We start from the raw sequence: 20634 nt of genomic DNA, 5'->3' as shown, positions 1-20634 counted from the left end.
GCCGCCAAGAGCCGCGTCTTGCTATGTGCATCCTGCTTAGCTCAAGTCCAGTCTGCGTGAAACATGAAGGTTTCGTTTCCTCGTTAGCGTACATGGTATATCCTGATCAGACTGCGTACATGGTATATCCTGATCAGACTGCGTAAATGCATATTACACATGGCTTCTTTTGAAACTTCTGATGTTTGGCGATTATTCTACAGCATTTTCAAAATAAAATGTAGCTACATTTAAAAGTTTTTCATACTGGACTAAGTTATATTCGGCTCGAAATATGTTTGGGCCCTTAAAGTGTGCAACACAAATATCGTCGCCAGTACAGGGAACGACACATAACGTGTAAAGTAACGTTATAAATTACTAACATACTCGAGTGTTACAAAATAATTATTTTAGACGGACTGCTCTACGCCTATGTCATGCCATCACATGTTAGAGTAACTCACGTCTGCCATTCCGTTGACCTTTTCCATCTCATAGACGGTCCTTCCGCATCGTCCGCACGCTTTCGTTCCTCCATAAGAGCCCCCGATGTGCGCCTCGCGGGGCCGGGACCTGGAGTTGCACGCACATTCAATTTCTAGTTTTGTTTTGATTTGTTTTCACCGTTCAAAGCGACTTTATCTTATAAAGGTCGTCAGTTTCAGAAAAATGGTAGGTGTCTCATTTTCTAAATGAAAGTTACATATCGAAATCGTGTGTATTCTCACTGTGTGGTGTGTTATGATAAAAGTATATTTATTTATGTTCACATTGCAAGATGAATATGTTCATATTTTATTTATTTGTTTTAAATCATTCTTTTATATGTTGTGTGTTATACTCTATACAACTCTTGCCTCATAGGGACATCCCAGCCAAAGAGGAACATTACAACTGACGTAATTTAGTTTGCATTTTAATGCAAGAAGGTGTCGGCAACATATGTTTGCTATAGTTAATTGTTCCTGCAGAAGTTAATGGCATAAGATTTTGCAAAACAAATAATCTGCCCACGTGTGTGTGCGTGTATAATTATTTAACTTACAAATCCCATGGGGATCAAATTGGCTATGGTGACGTTTTTACCGTATCATATTCGAATAGCATAGCAAAAAAAAACGCATTCACGAGTCCAAGCCACAGGTGGTTAGCGTGTTGCTATGATATTAATTAGTGAAAACATCATTTTGAATGATAAATAATCATTTTATAACGAAAAATCAACTTTTCTGGAAAAGAAATTCACTACCATATATATATATATATATATATATATATATATATATATATATATATATATATATATATATATATATATATATATATATATATATATATATATATATATATAAAACAAGGTATACAACTATATATATGTTTGCTGTTTACATCACACCTCTACGCTGATTTCGGTCTGATACAAACACGACTGATACGTTTTATGTTACGTTAGTAAGCATTTATATAAGTTAATCTTTGGAGTTTTGAGCTATATCGAATAAAGTCACACTAATTGACTTTTGTTTTATGCAGCCTCGGCAAAAATTGCAAGATATGCGGCTCTAAACAAATAATATATCTGATAAATTTCACAACAATAGGGCAGTACAATGTTATTCTCTTTCCATTTATGTCATGAGGATATTTCCTGCAAGTCTTATATTCTGCAAATACCAGTATATGTTAATCCACTTACGTGCAATGGAAATGATATAATTATGCACTTCGAAATGATGTTTAAACTGTTTAGACAAACATTTAAACGTGTATGCATTAATATGCAATACACGGCATAACAACAATGGCATGCGGTCGATAATCAACGACTGAAAAAGAAAGACTTAAAATAACACTCTGCGTTTAATCTTTTAATCTAATTATCTCTAAATGTAAATGTTCAATCTTTATTATGAAAAATTAGAATATAGAATGTACGCCGAATATCTTTTTAAACATATTTCTTGTTTATACCACACCGGGAATGATGAAAACGTACGGATTGCATATTAAATACTCAATATGCTTACCAGCACGGATTTCTACGGTGGCATAGAGCTGACATTTATTCCTCTTTTTTTAAATTGCACTTCTCTTTTTTCTATCTCGTGGCCACGAGTTAGCTAAGTCGGGATCTCGAGATCTCGAGGTGACAGTCACTCCTCTTTTTTTAAATTGCACTCCTCTTTTTTCTATCTCGTGGCCACGAGTTAGCTAAGTCGGGATCTCGAGATAGCTATGTCGTGGCCACGAGATAGAAAAAAGAGGAGTGCAAAACTAAATAAAAGAGAAGAGCAATTAGAAAAAGAGCGGTGCAGTAAATAAAGAAAGGGTGCATTAAACAAAAGAGGAGATAATTTCGAGATCTCGAGATCCCGACTTAGCTAACTCGTGGCCACAAGTTAGTCAGCCAATCAAATACTATCTAATTTAATGAATCAACCAATGAAAATGTCCAAAAAGCAAGGCTACTATTACTACTGCTGCTGTTGTTGTTGCTGCAGCTACTACTACTACTACTACTACTACTACTACTACTACTACTACTACTACTATCACTTCTACTATTACTACTATCGCTACGGCTGTTACTGCTCCTCCTCCTCCTCCTCCTCCTACTAGTACTACTGCTACTGCTACTGCTGCTGTTGCTAGTAGTAGCAGTAGTAGTAGTAGTAGTAGTAGTAGTAGTAGTAGTAGTAGTAGAAGTAGTAGTAGTAGTAGTAGTAGTAGTAGTAGTAGTAGTAGTAGTAGTAGCCGTCGTCGTCGTAGTAGTAGTAGTAGTCGTAGTCGTCGTCGTCCGTCGGTCGTCGTCCGGTCGTCAGTCGGTCGTCGGTCGGTCGCCCATCGTCCGTCCTCCGGTCGTCGTCCGTCGGTCGTCCTCCGGTTGTGGTCCGTCGGTCGTCTTCCGGTCGTGGTCCGTCTGTCGTCCGTCGGTCGTTTATCGGGCGTCGTCCGTCTGTCGTCAGTCGGTCGTTAGTCGGTCGTTCTTCGTCCAAACATCGGTCGTCTGTTGGTCGTCCATCAGTCGTCCCTCGGTCGGTCGGCGTCCATCGTTTGTCGGTCGGTCGTCCGTTGGCCGTCCATCAGTCGTCCCTCGGTCGTCCGTCGGTCGTCGTCCACCGTCCGTCGGTCGGTCGTCCGTTGGTCGTCCGTCGTCGTCGTCGAAGTGGTAGTCGTAGTAGTTGTAGTAGAAGTAGTGAAAGTAGTAGGAGTAGTAGTAGTAGTAGTAGTAGTAGCATTAGTAATAGTGGAAGTAGTAGTAGTAGAAGTAGCAGTAGTAGTAGTAGTAGTAGTAGTAACAGCAGCAACAACAACAACAACAGCAGCAGTAGTAGTAGTAGTAATAGTAGTACTTATAGTAGTATGTATTGGTTATATCAAAATGTTTCCACATGTTATGCAAAATTTGATTGGCTGACTAACTCGGGATCTCGAAAATTCTCTCCTTATTTACTGCACCGCTCTTTTTTTAAATGCACGCCGCTTTTATTTAGTTTTGCACTCCTCTTTTTTCTATCTCGTAGCCTAGACATAGCTTACTCGTGGCCACGAGATAGAAAAAAGAGGAGAGCAATTTACAAAAGAGAAGTGAATTTCACCTCTATGCCACCGTAGATTTCACATGTTATACTGTATACGTTTACCTATACGTATTTCATATTTAATAATGTTTTCGTTTATCTGTACGGATTGAATATATAAGCTCGCATGTGCGTTTTTACAACACCCTCAATATATTCAAGGATCCTGTTGTACATTTCGCGATTCAATCATAACGTTCAGGAAACTAGAACACTTTTTAATAATTGAAATACTGCGCATGATATTTAGTACCTTTCTTGTGAGTTTACATGGTTTCTCACCCGATGCGAGGCAAAATGTGTATGCATTGTTTCAGTTACTATTTAAACATGTACTCTATTTGAAATCAGTGCATAACCGTTGAATGCTTAACAGTTTTAAGCTATAAAGTAACGGTGGATATAAATAGTATAATGTACAATTATGTGGAGCTACGTACGCCATCTCGCACTCAGTGTTTCCAAACTGCTCGCCCGTCTCGGTACTGAGGGCTCCTGCACCGCCCCCGAACCCGTAACCCTTGGGCCCGAAGCGTTTACCGTGACATCCTTTGCAAAAGATCATTCCCTCGTGCTCGGCGCACGTGGTGCTGTCCAGCAACTTGCTGCACATGCCTGAAATAGAGGCTGCAGGTTGAATGGCTTTTAAAACACATTTTCTTATTATAAAAGGCCCATCCACATGTTGAAAAACCGACTCTTTTCTCTCCTTTCGGCAATTATTCTAAAAGGTTAATAAGGTGTTCAGTTACTGAATAATTATGCAAGATATATATGTGTTCTCTTGCAAACGTAGTCATACGAATTTTATTGAATTTAATAAACTCTTTAGTACTTAAGTTTTCGAACTAAACCTCAATCTCTTTTAAAACAAGCATAATATGAGAGAAGTAACATCGTTCATTTTGGACTTATTAGTCCCATACGTAATCGGAGAAAACTTTAGGTTGACCCGCGGCGTGGTCGTCTGTCTGTCCGATTCTGATTACATAGGCAGCTAAAAAAAACTTTTACTAAAATCTTGATCTTGCAATAACTCAAAAACAACTCAATCTAGGTTGATGAAACTTGTCATTTGTTCACCGGACAGTACGGGGAATATACAACTGGTGATTTTATTCTTCGAACAAAATTTGTCGCGGCCATGGTAACATTTGCAATTGTAAACGAAATTATTGTAAACTAAAATCTTGAGGACGAAAATCCAGCCTAGGTGAAATGAATATTCCCTGAATATCCCTGAATATCCTGCGCAGAATACACAAGCTAATAATGGCAAAGGCATAAAGCCCGGTACTCCCGAGCGCGAAGCATGTCATCATATTAACCCATTTATGCCTAGTGGACTCTCCCACTCCTCTCAATTGGATCAATTTATTTCCAAAATAAGGGATGCCAAGTATATTTATTTCTATATTAAAATATTTTTTACAGAATTTCCTGTAAGCAAACAGCACAGACCCTGATGGGACGCCGCATCATGCGGCGTCTCATCTGGGTCTACGCTGTTTGCCAAGGCCTTTTTTCTAGACGCTAGGCATAAATGGGTTAAAAAGAAGGGCCTATCATCACGCTTGTGTAAAGTTCTACTTTTACCGTCGAGTGTTAAATTGAAGATCAGTCTAACAAATGTTTTAGCCTTGTAATGTGAAAACTGGGCTCCATGCATACATGTGCTGTAAGTGTTTTTCCAGAATACAGCTCGTGTATTCCAAATCATCCATAAAAAACAATCTATTAAAACTCTCTTTTATTTTCCACATGTTTTGAACGCAATAAGCATTTTGAAATCTACGTAGGATCATATTTAGCAGATAGGTATGACTTTCTGGCGAAGACCTGTCTTCAAGAAATGATTAATGTGGGTTCGCTGCAGACGCCTACAGCTAGCAGACGCTGTATTGACTTCACGTCATATCATGGAATGTTAAACCATTAATGATAATAATAAAAGAAATAATAATAATAATAGATTTGCAGTTCTAAATACGATGTTCACTTACCAAAAAAATCATGATGGATTAGCATCAGCGTTAGAAAAATGAAACTAGCACCTGTTTTATAATTTGTTCGCAATTGAGATCTGTTAACAGAAGCCCGGTTCAATCTTGCCCAAATTTTACCTGAGTTATTCTAATCATTTTACTACCGAGAGGCGGGAGAAATCGGAGGCATTCGTTATCAGCCGTACGGCATATTTCGTGAGTTAGTCACTACGCTATATGCGCATGCGTAGCGGCAGCAACTTCATGTCGTATGCTGTAGGCTGCGTTTCTTAACGAATGCATGTTTAAATTCGTTATCATGTGCTTAAGTATCAGCGCGCTAGAAAAAGGAAGAGCCGATTAAAATACGACGCTGTTCTCACTAATATTAAATATGAGTGATAAGTACGAATTTTGTTAGATACCCGTTTAGTCATATAGTAAAATGTATGAAGAACAAACGCATGCAACTTCTTGCCTCGACATATTTTACTATTGTTTATCAACATTTTCTTAAGTGTAATTATTGAAAGTAAAAAGTCCGTTCGCCCATCAAGTCCGTTTCTATAAACACTTGGCTTTACTTACCGAAGCAAGGGCACTTCGTGTATCAAGCTAACTTCCAACAGGTGGTGTTACCTGAAGACCACATACCTACCGCATTTAAAGCAGAATTTGTGCCACTTCCGGCCACCCGCCAGCCGCTCCTCGGCAGCGTACACTGCCTTCCCACACAACGGACAACCGGCCTGCTCTGGTGGCTTAAACGGCATTTCCGGTTCCTGCATGGGTATCGCAATTATAGTATACTCTTTTTTCCGATTAGGAATTATATCGATTACATTATAATAAAATTTCACTTAAATAAATCAATGGAATTACAGCAATATCTATCGGACTTAAAACATCAGTTAAAAATAATGTGATTTCAGTTCATATATCGGCTATTTAGCATTTGTTTCCTCAAATATATATATAATGTTATGTCATTTACAGTTATTAAATCATTAACATATTTCGTTACTTGAGTTAATGTTTAACTTAGCTTGTTTGGCGTTAAATGTATTAAGTAAGGTAACGTATTTAAGCATCGCTCTGAGAAACCGGCGTAATGTTTGTACGTAAAATGTCTTCCTAGATTAGCAGGTGAAGTAAGCAAAGGCTAACGAGGGACGAAACTTCCCTTTTAAACTAGATGTGTGCTAAGAAAATACTCCATTTGAACTAAACATACCATCAAAGTGGAAATAGTCGGCCCTTATAAGCATGTGCGGACTGCACAGGATAATCTGTGCAGACAATTTACGCGCATGCATTAAATCCCGTTTCACTGAGCGAAGCCCATGTATGTTCAAACACAATACAGCCAAGCAGCAAGCCTACTAACTGAAACCTTTCAATTAATAATTTAAAAAAAAAGAAATGCTAATTGATTTTGTGGCATGTGAAATTGTGTTGTGGCCGATTCATTTTTATTAGGTCGGTTTAGCTTTTTTGTGACCGGTCTTAATGTTTTTCTCAGAAAAAATAATATATATTGACTATTAATTACTGACTTAAATATAATTGGGCTTACGAAATAATCTTACTGAGTAAACTACCAATTTTCTAAACTCAATTATCTTCACAACAACATAATTTTTACACAAAAATAATCCAAATTACCTTCCGACAACAAGGAAAATAACACCATACACCCCTGCTTCAACAACAACAATTTTGCACACGCTTCCCTCCTCTTTCAAGCAAAACCAAAATCAAAACCTTTTGCACACGAACCTCTTGAGCACGTACGTCAGAAGGCAAAATTGATGTAAAGAAATAAATACATTGAAAAACATGGGTATGCGGAAATGCAGACAATCTTACCAGATGTGATGTCTCTAAACAAAATTAACACAAGGTATATGGGAATTACTGAGCGATGCATTCTATATTTATGCTTACTCTTGTTTCTTGTTCTTTCCAGGGGAATTACTCTTGTAATGTACTGATAGATGTTGTGGTTGTGCTTTTGTACCTTTCTTGCTTTTAACTTATACAGAATAACACTCAATATTTCAAAATAAAAATATCCGTTATACCTAATTCATTATTTTACTAATTTATTATATATTTGTTGCTTTTTCTCTGAGTTCCTTGCCGAGATTCGGAGCATTGCCGTATATATATTTATTTAAGTAATGGTCAAGTCAAAACGCGTACCCTTAAAAGGGCCTTTTAACAGAAATTTGGCATGTACTGAGGTTTGTCATTAAATGCTTTATTTTGCTTAATTAAACAATTGGATCTAAAAGCTTCAGTAAAAATAAGAATTAAATTATAGAAAGAAAAAAAGTTACCCTCAACTGGGCTCGAACAACTGACTCCTGAAGCCCTGAAGTAAAAGTCTACCGTTTTGACCACTCGACAGTCCGTTCTCTTACATTGAATGGTGTATTTAATACTTTATACATGTAATTGGAAATAACGAAGGCATACCTGTACTTGGGAGTGACGGAGGTATACATGTAATAGGGATTGACAAAGGCATATATGTAGGTGGGAAGAACGGAGGAATACCTGTAATCAGTAATAACGGAGACATACATTTAATTGGTAGTGATGGAGATGTACCTGTAATTTTGAGTGAATGAGGTATAACTGCAATAAAGAGCTGAGGAGACATACCTGTATTTGTAAGTGATGGAAACACACCTGTCACTTCGAGTGAAGGAGGCATACGTGTTATTGGGAATGACGGTGGCATACCTGTAATTGGTAATGACGGAGACATACCTGTAATTGGTAATTACGGAGGCATACATATTATTAGAGGTTACGGAGGCATACATGTAATTGGGTTTAACGGATGTATACCTGTAATTGGGCATAACAAAGGCATACCAGTGATTTGGAGGGACGCAATCATACCTGTAATTAGCAGTGAAATAAGCATACCTGTAATTGAAAATTTTAGAGGTATACCAGTGATTGGGACTGCCAGATTTATGCCTGTTATTGGGAGTGGCATATGCAAAACTATTACTGGGAATGACAAGAGTGATTTTGTTGTTTTTGTTTTTTCATTGACAAATACATAATGCAAAAAAGTAAAGTTCTGGTACCGCCCCCCCCCCCAATAAAAAAAGTTATATGACACATGGAGTCCAAATTCGCAGTATCTAATTTGAATACGATCACATGGTGTTTGTATAACAAGTCACATCATTCAACTTCTGCTTTTTGCTACTGTCTGCTTTTCAACCACCACCGCCGTCGCCACCGCCACCGCCGTCGCCACCGCAATCGCCACAATCATCACCACCACCACCAACAACAACACCACCACCACATCCACCACCACCACCACCATAACCATCATCACCATCACCACCACCACCACTATCATCACATCCACCACATCCACTTCATCGACTATTACTACTGCTGCTACTATAACTACTACTTCTACAATACAAATACCACCGCCACCATCACCACCACCATCACTACTACATCCACTATTACTACTACTACTACTACTACTAGTAATACTTCTAATATTTCTACTACTACTACTACTCCTCTTCTTACTCCTCCTCCTCTTCCTCCTAGTACTTCTATTATTGTTATTAATAATTAGTAGTAGTAGTAGTAGTAGTAGTAGTAGTAGTAGTAGTAGTAGTAGTAGTAGTAGTAGTAGTTGTTGTTGTAGTAGTAGTAGTAGTAGTAGTAGTAGTAGTAGTAGTAGTAGTAGTAGAAGAAGTAGTAGTAGTAGTAGTAGTAGTAGTAGTAGAAGTAGTAATAGTAGTAGTATTTATTTATTTATTTATTTATTTTATTTGCATTCTTATTATTTTTATTATTATTATTATTATTATTATTATTATCATTATTATTATTATTACATGTATTATTATTATTATTATTATTATTAGTAGTAGTAGTAGTAGTAGTAGTAGTAGTAGTAGTAGTAGTAGTAGTAGTTGTAGTAGTAGAAGTAGTAGTAGTAGTAGAAGTAGTAGTAGTAGTAGAAGTAGTAGTAGTAGTAGTAGTAGAAGTAGTAGTAGTAGTAGTAGTAGTAGTAGTAGTAGTAGTAGTAGTAGTAGTAGTTGTAGTAGTAGTAGTTTAACTGCTTAAACCACTATCACTACCACTTCTTCTTTTTCTGCTTCTTCTTCTTATCCTACTACGTATATTACTTGTCCTACTCTTACTACTGCTACTGCCGATTTTACTTGTACTAAATACTACTTCTACTTCTTCTTCGTCTTCTTTTACCATTGCTATTTCTATTAATAAAATCGAACAACCACTATGACTACTACACGTTTATTTTTTAACGAAACGACATGCACTGCCATATGTTTAAAAATATACTTAAAATGTAACAGGCTTATTTTACCGTTTTCATGTCCCCTTCGAAGAAGAGAGGGTATATTGTTTTGCTGGATGTCATCGGTCGGTCTGTCGGTCTGTCGGTAGACCAGTGCATTACCGATCAATAACTTGTAAACGGATTGACATTGGCTTGATACTTCTCATGTGCATTGGACTTAACTAGTAGATGACCTCTATTGAAATTGGGGTCACTTGTCAAAACTTGGACAATACAGGATAGAGATCGCGTGACATACGCATAGCATACAATCATAAACATTCATATTTTAAGCATGTAACTGATAAATAGTGTAAGTATTTATAAAGCGTACCAAAAGAATAAATGCACCAACTGCAAACTATTGTTAAAATATGGCTCCTTTTTGGTGGATTGCAACGTTGCAAATTTTATAAAGCATTGACAAAAAATACGATTTTTCTTTGCATTATGTTAGAGAAAACACGAAACTCAACGACTTTTATAAAACGATCTGCGTATAAACCTATGTTCGTGTTTTGTTTTGAATTGGGCATTAGGAAGATAAAACGGAGTTCTGTCTATGCAAATTGATCGATACAGCTGACTCTTGCAAACGGCTTATAAAGTTATGCGATCGAGGTACATAACTCATGGATACCAATTTTTTAAGTCCGGCGGAATGACCAAAATAAATACCCAAACGAACAACATAATACATAGTGTCTCCCCTACCCTAGTGATTTGGAAGTTGGCGTACGAAGCGAGATGTCAAAGGTTCGAGTCCCATTCGGACCACGTTCTGAAATGGTCGGTTGCCTACACAGCATCTTATTAAACCGCAGAAGTCCGATAACCTTTCTGCGGACCGGCTAGCATTACGATAGAACATGTTAGTAAATATATTAATCAGTTAAGATGTCTCATAAGTCATAACCGCCTGGCCCTTGAAGTAGATGTAGAATGAATATAACAATGCGCGGAAACAAAATGCATGGCCACGCTACAGTCAATCAGTATAAATACAAAGTCAAATAAACAAAAAGAATTCAAACACAAACAGCTCACATCTGTGTCACATTACTTAAGACACACATGTCAAAGATCACATAAAATACTTTATATTATAAGTATAATAGATTTGTAAGTAAATGCATTTACTGACAAAATGAAAAAAAAAGTTGAGCACGTGTCTATATGTTGATATTTCGGGCTATTGTTAACCAAACAGTATGTAAAATATTTTTTTCAAGTATATTTTTTATAATTATATGTTAAGGCACTTAAATATACAAATAATATTTGAAAGAACTATTGTAAGCGGTCAATTTATATAATGTAGGACACTCATTAATAAATTAATGGGATTCATGATCGGTCTATCAAATATCCTATATACATTCGTACTCGACGTTATGTAAAAAGATCTGTCTAATTATATTATTTAAATGTTCAAAAGCATAACCAATTATCTCATCGTAAAAGTATATCTTTGTGGGTAGTAAACATTAACGACATGCTAATTCATGGTTCCCTACATAGAATTTAACGTAGCAATAAAATGAAACGGTTTACATATTTTAACAAGATAAGTAATCACATCCCGGGCAGGTGACATTTCAATAACTAAAAGTTCGCATTTTGCTTAACTGTAATCGTGTCAGTCTTTTCCCTTTACTGAGTATGTAAATAAAAAACGAATTAAGTTTAAAGTACGTGTGTCTTATTTATATTACATGTAAAAAATTTTTATCTGTTTTGTCAACTGCCTCGTTCATACTTTGTAAATAGGGAGTGCTTAATAAAATTAATACAAACACATATAAAGCAACGGAAGATTATATTTATCGAAACCAAAATATGTAGATTGTGTTTCCTAACGAACAATTAAAAGTTGACACAAAATTAACACGAGCATAAAATACGAAAAAATGGTGCATAACATTATTTTTCTCTCTCCGGGATATTGTTGTAGTATGTGGATGCTACATTAACAAATAAATGTGTATATGAAGTGAAAATACCAAAAATAAACAACGGTTGCGATAGACACCTATAAACATAGCATTATACTGTTAGATGCGTCTAATATTGTTGCGAGCCAACTGTTCCGTATTCTTGTCAGGAATAGTTCAATAATAGTTCAATAATAATAATGTGGTTTTTACGCTTATTTACTAAAACGAGGAAAACAAGTCATTTTAAAACTTCATTAATCTTTTATTCTTTAATGTCGGAATTCATAGAAGTTATATTTTCATTAACACAACGTAAACATTAACAGTGTAAATTTCTTAACGGTTCAAATACACCACACAATACGATGATTTCTCAGAAATAAGTCAAATATTTTAAACAATTCTCTCACGCAAGTGTCCAACACTCATTCACCACAAGAGTATACGTTTGAAATAAATAAACAATCTTTAATATATTAATATAAGATATCTTTGTTGGGTTAAAGTCTATTATTTAGTTACAGTAGCAATTAATATGAATTCAGTTTATATTAAGTTTTTCTTACAAGTCTCTGAATATTTAATAAAAGATGTTATGCCCTTGATGTTATGGCCTGACTGAATTACTTAATAAAGTTCCTGGAACCTTAAATACTCGAGCGACCCAAAAGGTTGGTCAATGCCCAGTTTTTATGGCCCGATCAAGAATTCTTGGTCGCCTGCCCCCAAATTACTGGTCATGTACCCAAAATAAATGGTCATTGTCCCAAAAAATGGGTCAATGACGTCGATTGACCACAAAAAGTGGTCATGAACGCTCGAAATGCATTGAAATGACATCACGCCAAAAGACACCGCCATATTGGATTTTGAACAAAAATTTATGTAAAACAATCTTTGGGCGCTTAGAAAGATGGATACACCACTTTAAACAAGTATTTAACAGAGATTACATCATATCTAAAAATAACCTGTTTCATGCTTAGTTCACTGCAGACAATAGTTCAAACCTGACCATAATGCAACGCGACAAATGGCTGCGACCAGATCAGAAATGAGAATGGTCTGACAATAACCTACGAAAATGTACTCATTTATGCATGTTAAAATAGATATACGACGAAGATAACAAGGTATGATCACTTAACATTATGTTAGTGTAATACGTGTGAACACACTTAGATATAATGACATAAAATCAAAGATCAAATGCAGTAACAACAACAACAACAGTGGACTTTGCATTAAACGGATGAAATGATTTTAAACAGCTATGTCTTTTGTTTGTATGGTGCTCTGTGAAATGAACCAGTTCACATGCAAATTAAATTATGACTGCTCAAATATTCAACACATGAGTTGTACATCAATGGGTAAGTTAAGTTATATTCATAATATGTATAAACAAATGTTAGGTACATTTGATGTTCCTATATGCAGGGCATATCAATATCACTTTGAGCACGTACATCTTGTGACGTTAAATGATAACTTAATACATTTTAACAAAGGTAAAATCGTATGTATTTTATTACAATACAAAACACAATACATTAGTAATAAAATTGTGTTTTTTTATTGCAAATTAATAAATCATGGTCGTAAACCACAAATGTATGTCTGCTTATAAATTGACTTTAATATATCAACTAATATAACGTTATAATCTTTATGTGTCGGGATAGGTTGTGATTAACGAGCCGTCAAACGAGCATTAACGGTTTCAATGACAACATTTTACGCTCGCAATCTTCAACAAAAATCTGACTATAAACAAAAATGCCATATAGAGTTGATAATTAATATGGCCGTGTCAATATAAAGTAACATGTTTGTATCACTTATACTTTGTTTATTTCAATGAAATTGATTATGAACATAGACCTACACGTTTACCCGTATTAGTTACAAAACCTTATTTGTGGCATATGAACTAATCTTCTCATGCCAATGTGCTTTAGCAATATTTTCTCGTATACGCAAACAAATATTATCGTCTTAACAGCAGAAAATAATTTGAAATTGAACACAACTGCACTTTCCGTTTACTTTCTGGTATTTCTTCTGAAGAACTTTAATTCTAATTGTGTATTAATCACGTGTAATCATTTTTTAATTAATACTATCGTTCATACTCGCTGTAATATGTGTTGAGATGTTAAAACACTGGTTACCTGTTGAACGAACTTGAATATGTCAACAAATAAACTCTCGAAAAATATAAACTTTGTTATAACTAAAATATAATTGTTACACTTGATCTATGTAAACCGGGTACAAAAGCTAAATAATTCGTGAGTTTCATGCATATAATATGTAAACCGTGTACAAAAGCTAAATAATTCGTGAGTTTCATGCATTCAAAATTGGTTTATTCGACTACTTGTTTTTGGCGAAGTCTCGCTTAATTTAAGTGCGATACTCGATGTCCCTGTCTTATGGGAGACGTTTTTGCAGGCTAACATGTTTGCATTGAGCATAGTTGCATTTTTTATATGTTAAATGATAACAGCTATGCCCAGATATGCTCGGATATGACTCGAATATTCTCACTTGATATGTAAAAAAAAACAGTGTCTTTCAAACGATTTGCAACTTCAATTGTAAACAAAGTATAACAAACAAACTTTTAATACATCTTTTATTATTTCTTGCCGTAAGAATGGCATTGCAATATTCTTCTCAGCAATATGTTTTGAGAAACAACAAGCATTACTTGACAATATCTATTTTCAATTTGTTGTGAAACAACCTTTGAAGATACGCACCCTTTGGACTTTTGTCATTACTGATTGATTCATTTTAGTTAAGCATTACCGAAAAGTTGTGGTTAAATCCTCTACAAACACAACCAAGTTAGAACCACAATTTATCTTTACATTTGAGTTGTATCGGCCTTCCTAGTTTCCAGAAAGATGGCATTGTCTGTACTACAGTTACTGTCCGTGGTGTTCATCTCTTGGTTGTAAAATTCATTGTCGGGAAGATTGTCCCCGATGAGTAGCTGATATGACGTCACCAGTATGATGGTCCCAACATAGCAGGCCACTGGTACGACCAAGAACCAGTAGTCGGAAACGTTTTTACGGTCACAACAAACTAAAGAGTACTATAAAAAAAAAATTTTTATATAATTAATGAGTATACTAATTTTCTAGCAGTAACGATATCAAACAAAATGTATTTATTATAAAAGTATCGCAGGTAACTTTGTTTGTAAAAGTAACACGAGTTACTTATACTATTCTATACGTATACGTTATAATGTGCTTATGTAATTTTCTTAAAAGATAATGTCGATGGATCATGAGGTTTAGTTATGTGGGTGGACCATGAGAGTAGGGTATTTGGGTGGGCAATGAGGGTGGGGTGTGTGGGTGGCTCATGAGGGTGGGCTTTGTGGGTGAATCATGAGGCTGGTATATGTGGGTGTAGCATGATGGTAGTGTGTGGTGGTGCATGAGGGTAGTGTATGTGGGTGTATCATGAGGATGAGTTACATAGCGCAGTTTAGATAAAATTATAATAACCAATGGCAAAATGAATGAAAATGTAGAATGAAAGCAAATCCATAGAAGGCAATTTTGTATTGCTTATATGCAGTCATGAACAAAAAGTGCGTCCCCGGGGCCTCTATTGATTTGCAATTAGCATCTTTTGTCAAATTTATGCGTACCAATACGCTTAATGTTAAGCTTGAGAAAAAGTGAGTCTACATTATGATTATTACATGTTTTTGAATGCGTGTAAAGTATCGACATATCATAGCAATAAATGTAGATGTTGGTCAGAGCAAATAGCTCTCAACTCCAAGGTTAAATGATAATAAAAAAAATATTTAGACAGGAGCCCGCTTGTGCGGTGTAGGACCTGATATGACTGTATTACTTGCACTTGCTGTGCCGCAACGATACTTTAACACAATTTTGAAAGAACGATTATATCATGATGATCAAAGCATTAAGCACACATCATCATGTCATTTGGAATAGAGATAATATTGTTGCTGCTATTGTAAAATCATCGGAATGATCAGTATCGGTTTGCTTTTCCAAAATTGTTTTTCATATGTACAGTTTAATGTAACATTTAAATATCCTCCTTAAAAGCAGTCAGAACAAGCACAACTGTATTGCGCACCCAAACAGTGGTACCATATTCTGCCCCAAGTACAGCATGTAGCTTCATGGGACCTTTTGCAGGTTCCTTGGGTCAACTATATCTTTATTGGTCTCATCATCCCCTTCTGTCATTAATTTGTAATTAATTGAACTGTAATGGGTTGAAGCATGGCACACCAGACAACGAAATAATGTGTGTCTAGGATCAAAATTATTCCTTGTTTCACAGCATTATCTGCATTGAGATTTGTGGTTCCCAATTTGTTATAGCCTGAGCCTTTGTCATGACCACATTCAAAGTAGTGCCATGATGTGGTCAAATCCAATGCCTGTTAAATCTGCTCACTAAATCGGATATCTTTATGTTAAGATGAAGGTACGTGAATCCGTCAAAAAGTGTGAAAGACTTACAATTTCAACAATTCACTTAATTATTATATATATAACATTTTGTATTTCAATGCACATTGTTGATTCTGCTATTTTGTTAATGTGTTAATGGCCATAGCTGAGATCTTGCTCAATCGCTCTAAAACATACACTTTTCTACAATGTCCAAGTCGATTTCCTTCATTTATATTCCAATAAACATGCTGGATTTCTTCTAGAGTTGTGCGAGTATAGTTTTCACTGAAGTCAATTTTTATCAGGGTTGATACACGTACTTATCTGTCACCCAGTGTGCATGACCTTCAAACTCTTTTGTCGATAGCTCCATCCATTCAAGGACTTTCATTCTTTCCTTAACTCTTTATCTGTTTTACCTTTCCATTATTCTCTTTAACTCTTTATTTAACGATATCATTGTTTGCCAGTATATTGTCAAGTTTTTCTTTCTATGTACTCTAGGTTTTTGGGAACCTAAAATCATTATTTGTATGATAACCTGATTGCTTATAAACATTAGTGTTTTTTCATAAGATGCCACTTAAATTCAGGTATAAACTAGAATTGATACGGCGCTGGCCGACTCGTTTCCCCACGCCGCATAGATGTTATATCAAAAGGAAATTTTGGGTGGGCACGGTCTATGTTGGTGGTGCCTTGGTGTGGGTAATGTGGACATGGATGGTTGAGATAGACCGTGTTGTCATTAGAGATGTTTAGTATTAATTTGAAATCGATTGGTGAATAAATGAAGAAGTAATGTTAAACAGAAAAAAATTGTGTACGAAAATAAATTTGGGTAGGAAAATTATGTCAAAAACAAAATGCTGAAATAGCTCGGGGTCTTGACCACCAAACTGGCTTGGATTTTAATTATGCTGAAAAAGCTCAGGGTCTTGACCATCTAACTGGCTTGGATTTTAATTATGCTGAAATAGCTCGTGGTCTCGAACACCAAACCAGCTTGGTTTTTAGTTTGCTGAAATAGCTCGGGGTCTTTACCACCAAACTGGCTTGGATTTTCTTAATGCTGAAATAGCTCAGGGTCTCAACCACCAAACTGGCTTGGATTTAAATAATGCTGAAATGGCTGAATGTCTTGACCACTTAACTGGCTTGGATTTTTATTTTGCTCAAATAGCTCGGGGTCACGACCACCAAACTGGTTTCGATTTTAATTATGCTGAAATCGCTCGGGGTCTCGAGCACCAAACTGGCATGGATTTTAATTATGCTGAAAAAGGTCGGAGTCTTGACCACCAAACTGGCTTGGATTTTAATTATGTCGAAAAAGTTCGGGATGTTGACAACCTAACTGGCTTGGATTTTAATTATGCCGAAATAGCTCGGGTTCTTGACCCCCAAACTGGCTTGGACTTTAATTATGCTGAAATAGCTGAGGGTCTTGACCACCAAACTAGATTGGATTTTAATTATGCTGAAATAGCTCGGGGTCTTAACAAACAAACAGGTGTGGATTAAATTTATTCTGAATAGCTCGGGGTCTAAGCCACCAAACTTGCTTGGCTTTTAATTATTCTGAAATAGCTCGGGGTCTTGACCACCTGACTGGTTGGATTTTAATTATGCTGAAAAGCTCGGGGTCTCCACCACCGAACCGGCTTGGATTTTATTTTGCTGAAATAGCTTGGAGTCTTGACCACCAAACTGGCTTGGATTTTAATTATGCTGAAATGGCTAGGGGTCTCGACCACTTAGTTGGGTTGGATTTTAATTATGCTGAAATAGCTCGGGGTCATGACCATCAAACTTGCTTGGATTTAATTATGCTGAAATAGCTCAGGGTCTTGACCACGAAAATGGCTTGGATTTTAATTATGCTGAACAAGCTCGGGGTCATGACCGCCATATTTGCTTTGATCTTTATTATGCTGAAATAGATCGAGGGTTTTGACAACAAAACTGGCTTGGATTTAAATTTTGCTGAAATAGCTCGGGGTCTTGACCACCAAACTGGCATGGATTTTTATTATGATGAAAGAGCTAAGAGTCTTGACCACCACAATTTTAATTATGCCGAAAAAGCTCGGGATCTTGACCCCTCAACTGGCTTGGACTTTTATAATGGAGAAATAGCTCGGGGTCTTGACAACCAAACTGGCTTGGATTTTCATTGTGCTGAAATAGCTCGGGATCTTTACCACCAAACTGGCTTGGATTCTAATTATGCCGAAATAGTTCGGGATCTTGACCACCAAACTGGCTTGGATTTTAATTATGCTGAAATAGCTCGGGGTCTCGACCACCATACTGGATAGGATTTTAATTGTGCTGAAAAAGCTCGGGGTCTTGACCACCAAACTGGCTTGGATTTTAATTATACCGAAATAGTTCAGGATCTTCACCACTAAACTGGCTTGGGTTTTAATTATGTTAAAATAGCTCGGGGTCTCGGCCACCAAACTGGCTTGGATTTTAATAATGCTGAGAAAGGTCTGGGTCTTGACCATCAAACTGGCTTGGATTTGAATTATGCTGAAATAGCTCGAGATCTTTACCACTAAAGTGGGTCCTGGGAAGGGTAATGTGGACGTGGATGGTCGAGATAGACCTTGTTGTCATAAGAGATGTTTAGTATAAATTTGAAGTCCATTGGTGAATAAATGAAGAAGTTATGCAAAAAAAAAATTTGGGTGGTCGTGGTTCTCAACTATCTTCTCCTACACTATTAGCGCTAGGACCTTGAAACTTACACACATCGTAGCTATGAGCATATGTGCGACGGTGCACTTTTTGGAATTTTGATCTGACCCCTGGGTCAAAATTATTATCATGTGCGTGGCATGTTGTTAGTAAAATGAGGGTTTTTTACCCATTTTACCCATTTATTTACCCATAAATTTGACCCAGGGGTCAGATCGAAATTCCGTCGCCGTCACCATCGCACATATGCTCCTAGCTATCATGTGTGTAAGTTTCAAGGTTCTAGTGCTTATAGTGAAAGAGGAGATTGTGCCCAGGACAAACGGACAGACAGCGGAGATCAATGCAATATCCCCACGCTTTTAAAAGCGTGGGGATTAAAACAACTTGCCATATTTCCTGTTCTGGGGGATATGATAGATATTGAATAAAATGTATATGTATCTCATGGCCGACTTCAAATTAATGATACAAGTTGTCATTCATATGTTTGCAATGCATTACGATGCTTCTAAAAAAGTTTCATATGGACTTTTTCCATAGTCATGTGCTATCCAAGACACACTATCCACCAGTGTTATCAAGGGGAACATATCAGATCCTATTTGTATACATAAGTACATAATATTTGTTTCACTCTGATAGCAAGCGTATTTGTATATATCCGAACATTAATAATAAAGTTAATGTAGTTTGAATATCAGCGAGGCTATTTGTCTAGATTTTGTGAGAATGAGTGTGTATGTTGAGCAGATGTGGCAGTATTTCAGTAACAAATGTAAATGTGAATATAATGAAGGCAATTAATTGTCAATTAAAATGTAGTTAGCTGTTCAGCAGATGTGGCAGTATCTCAGTAACAAATCTGTGAACATTATGAATGCAATTAATTGTCAACTTAAATGTAATTAGCTGTTGAGCAGATGTGACAGTATCTCATAAAATTATCTTTGAACAAATAAATGAATGCAATAAGTATCTAATTTAATGTCATGCTGACGCCACTCTTTACACAAAGTTGTTGCCCAAGCTGATGATGTAATTTTGCAACTTTTTATGTTCAGATACATGTAATCTGGCCCAACCAGTTTTAGCCGGATCTGCCTTGCGCAAACTGCTTTTAACATTTTATAATATATAGTGTACACTGAAATAGCCATTAGTGTCGGTCAATCTCTTCTTGCGTCGCACATTTTCAGGAAAAGTTCTCCTTCATAATGCATTTCAACGTATAACATTCTCATTCGAATGCATTATTTCTTATGATACGCAGTTGTGCATGTGTTTTTGTGTACCGTCCTGTGTTAGAACACAAATAAACGTTATGCTTCTAGCTAACTTTTGAACAGGGCTTTCACTGAATCTTTCTTCAAATCCCGAAAGTCGTATTGACTGTTGAGGTCAAAATGGCAACAGCCTTTTTCAGTAGTCATTACATATCAAAATGAAGTTCAAGTAGTTCCAATTTTAATTTTTTGAAAAAAAATTATAAGCTCATCTATTTCTTGAAAAAAAAAGCTTTTGTCATCACATGAGCGTCGGCGTCTGCGTCGGCGTCCGGTTAAGTATCAAAGTTATTGCATTTAAACATGGCACACTTACTTACTATCATGAGGG

The 20634-nt window shown here is 36.3% G+C and overlaps 1 protein-coding gene across 1 annotated transcript in view; it reads right to left on the bottom strand.

Annotated features, from left to right (window-relative positions):
- Nucleotides 1-7338, bottom strand: part of LOC127866531 (cysteine and glycine-rich protein 2-like) — an 8636-nt gene extending 1298 nt beyond the window's left edge. The window contains exons 1-4 of the mRNA XM_052407121.1: nt 7214-7338; nt 6207-6330; nt 4004-4178; nt 447-555 (exon numbers count right to left, since the gene is read on the bottom strand). Coding sequence (XP_052263081.1) covers nt 447-555; nt 4004-4178; nt 6207-6321 — 399 coding nt within the window. The 5' untranslated portion in view covers nt 6322-6330; nt 7214-7338. The remainder of the gene's footprint in view (nt 1-446; nt 556-4003; nt 4179-6206; nt 6331-7213) is intronic.
- Between the last annotated feature and the right edge of the window lie 13296 nt (nt 7339-20634).

The sequence above is a fragment of the Dreissena polymorpha genome, chromosome 1 (genome assembly GCF_020536995.1).
Source record: "Dreissena polymorpha isolate Duluth1 chromosome 1, UMN_Dpol_1.0, whole genome shotgun sequence".
NCBI lineage: Eukaryota > Metazoa > Mollusca > Bivalvia > Myida > Dreissenidae > Dreissena > Dreissena polymorpha.
This window is presented reverse-complemented; position numbering and strand designations above follow the sequence as displayed.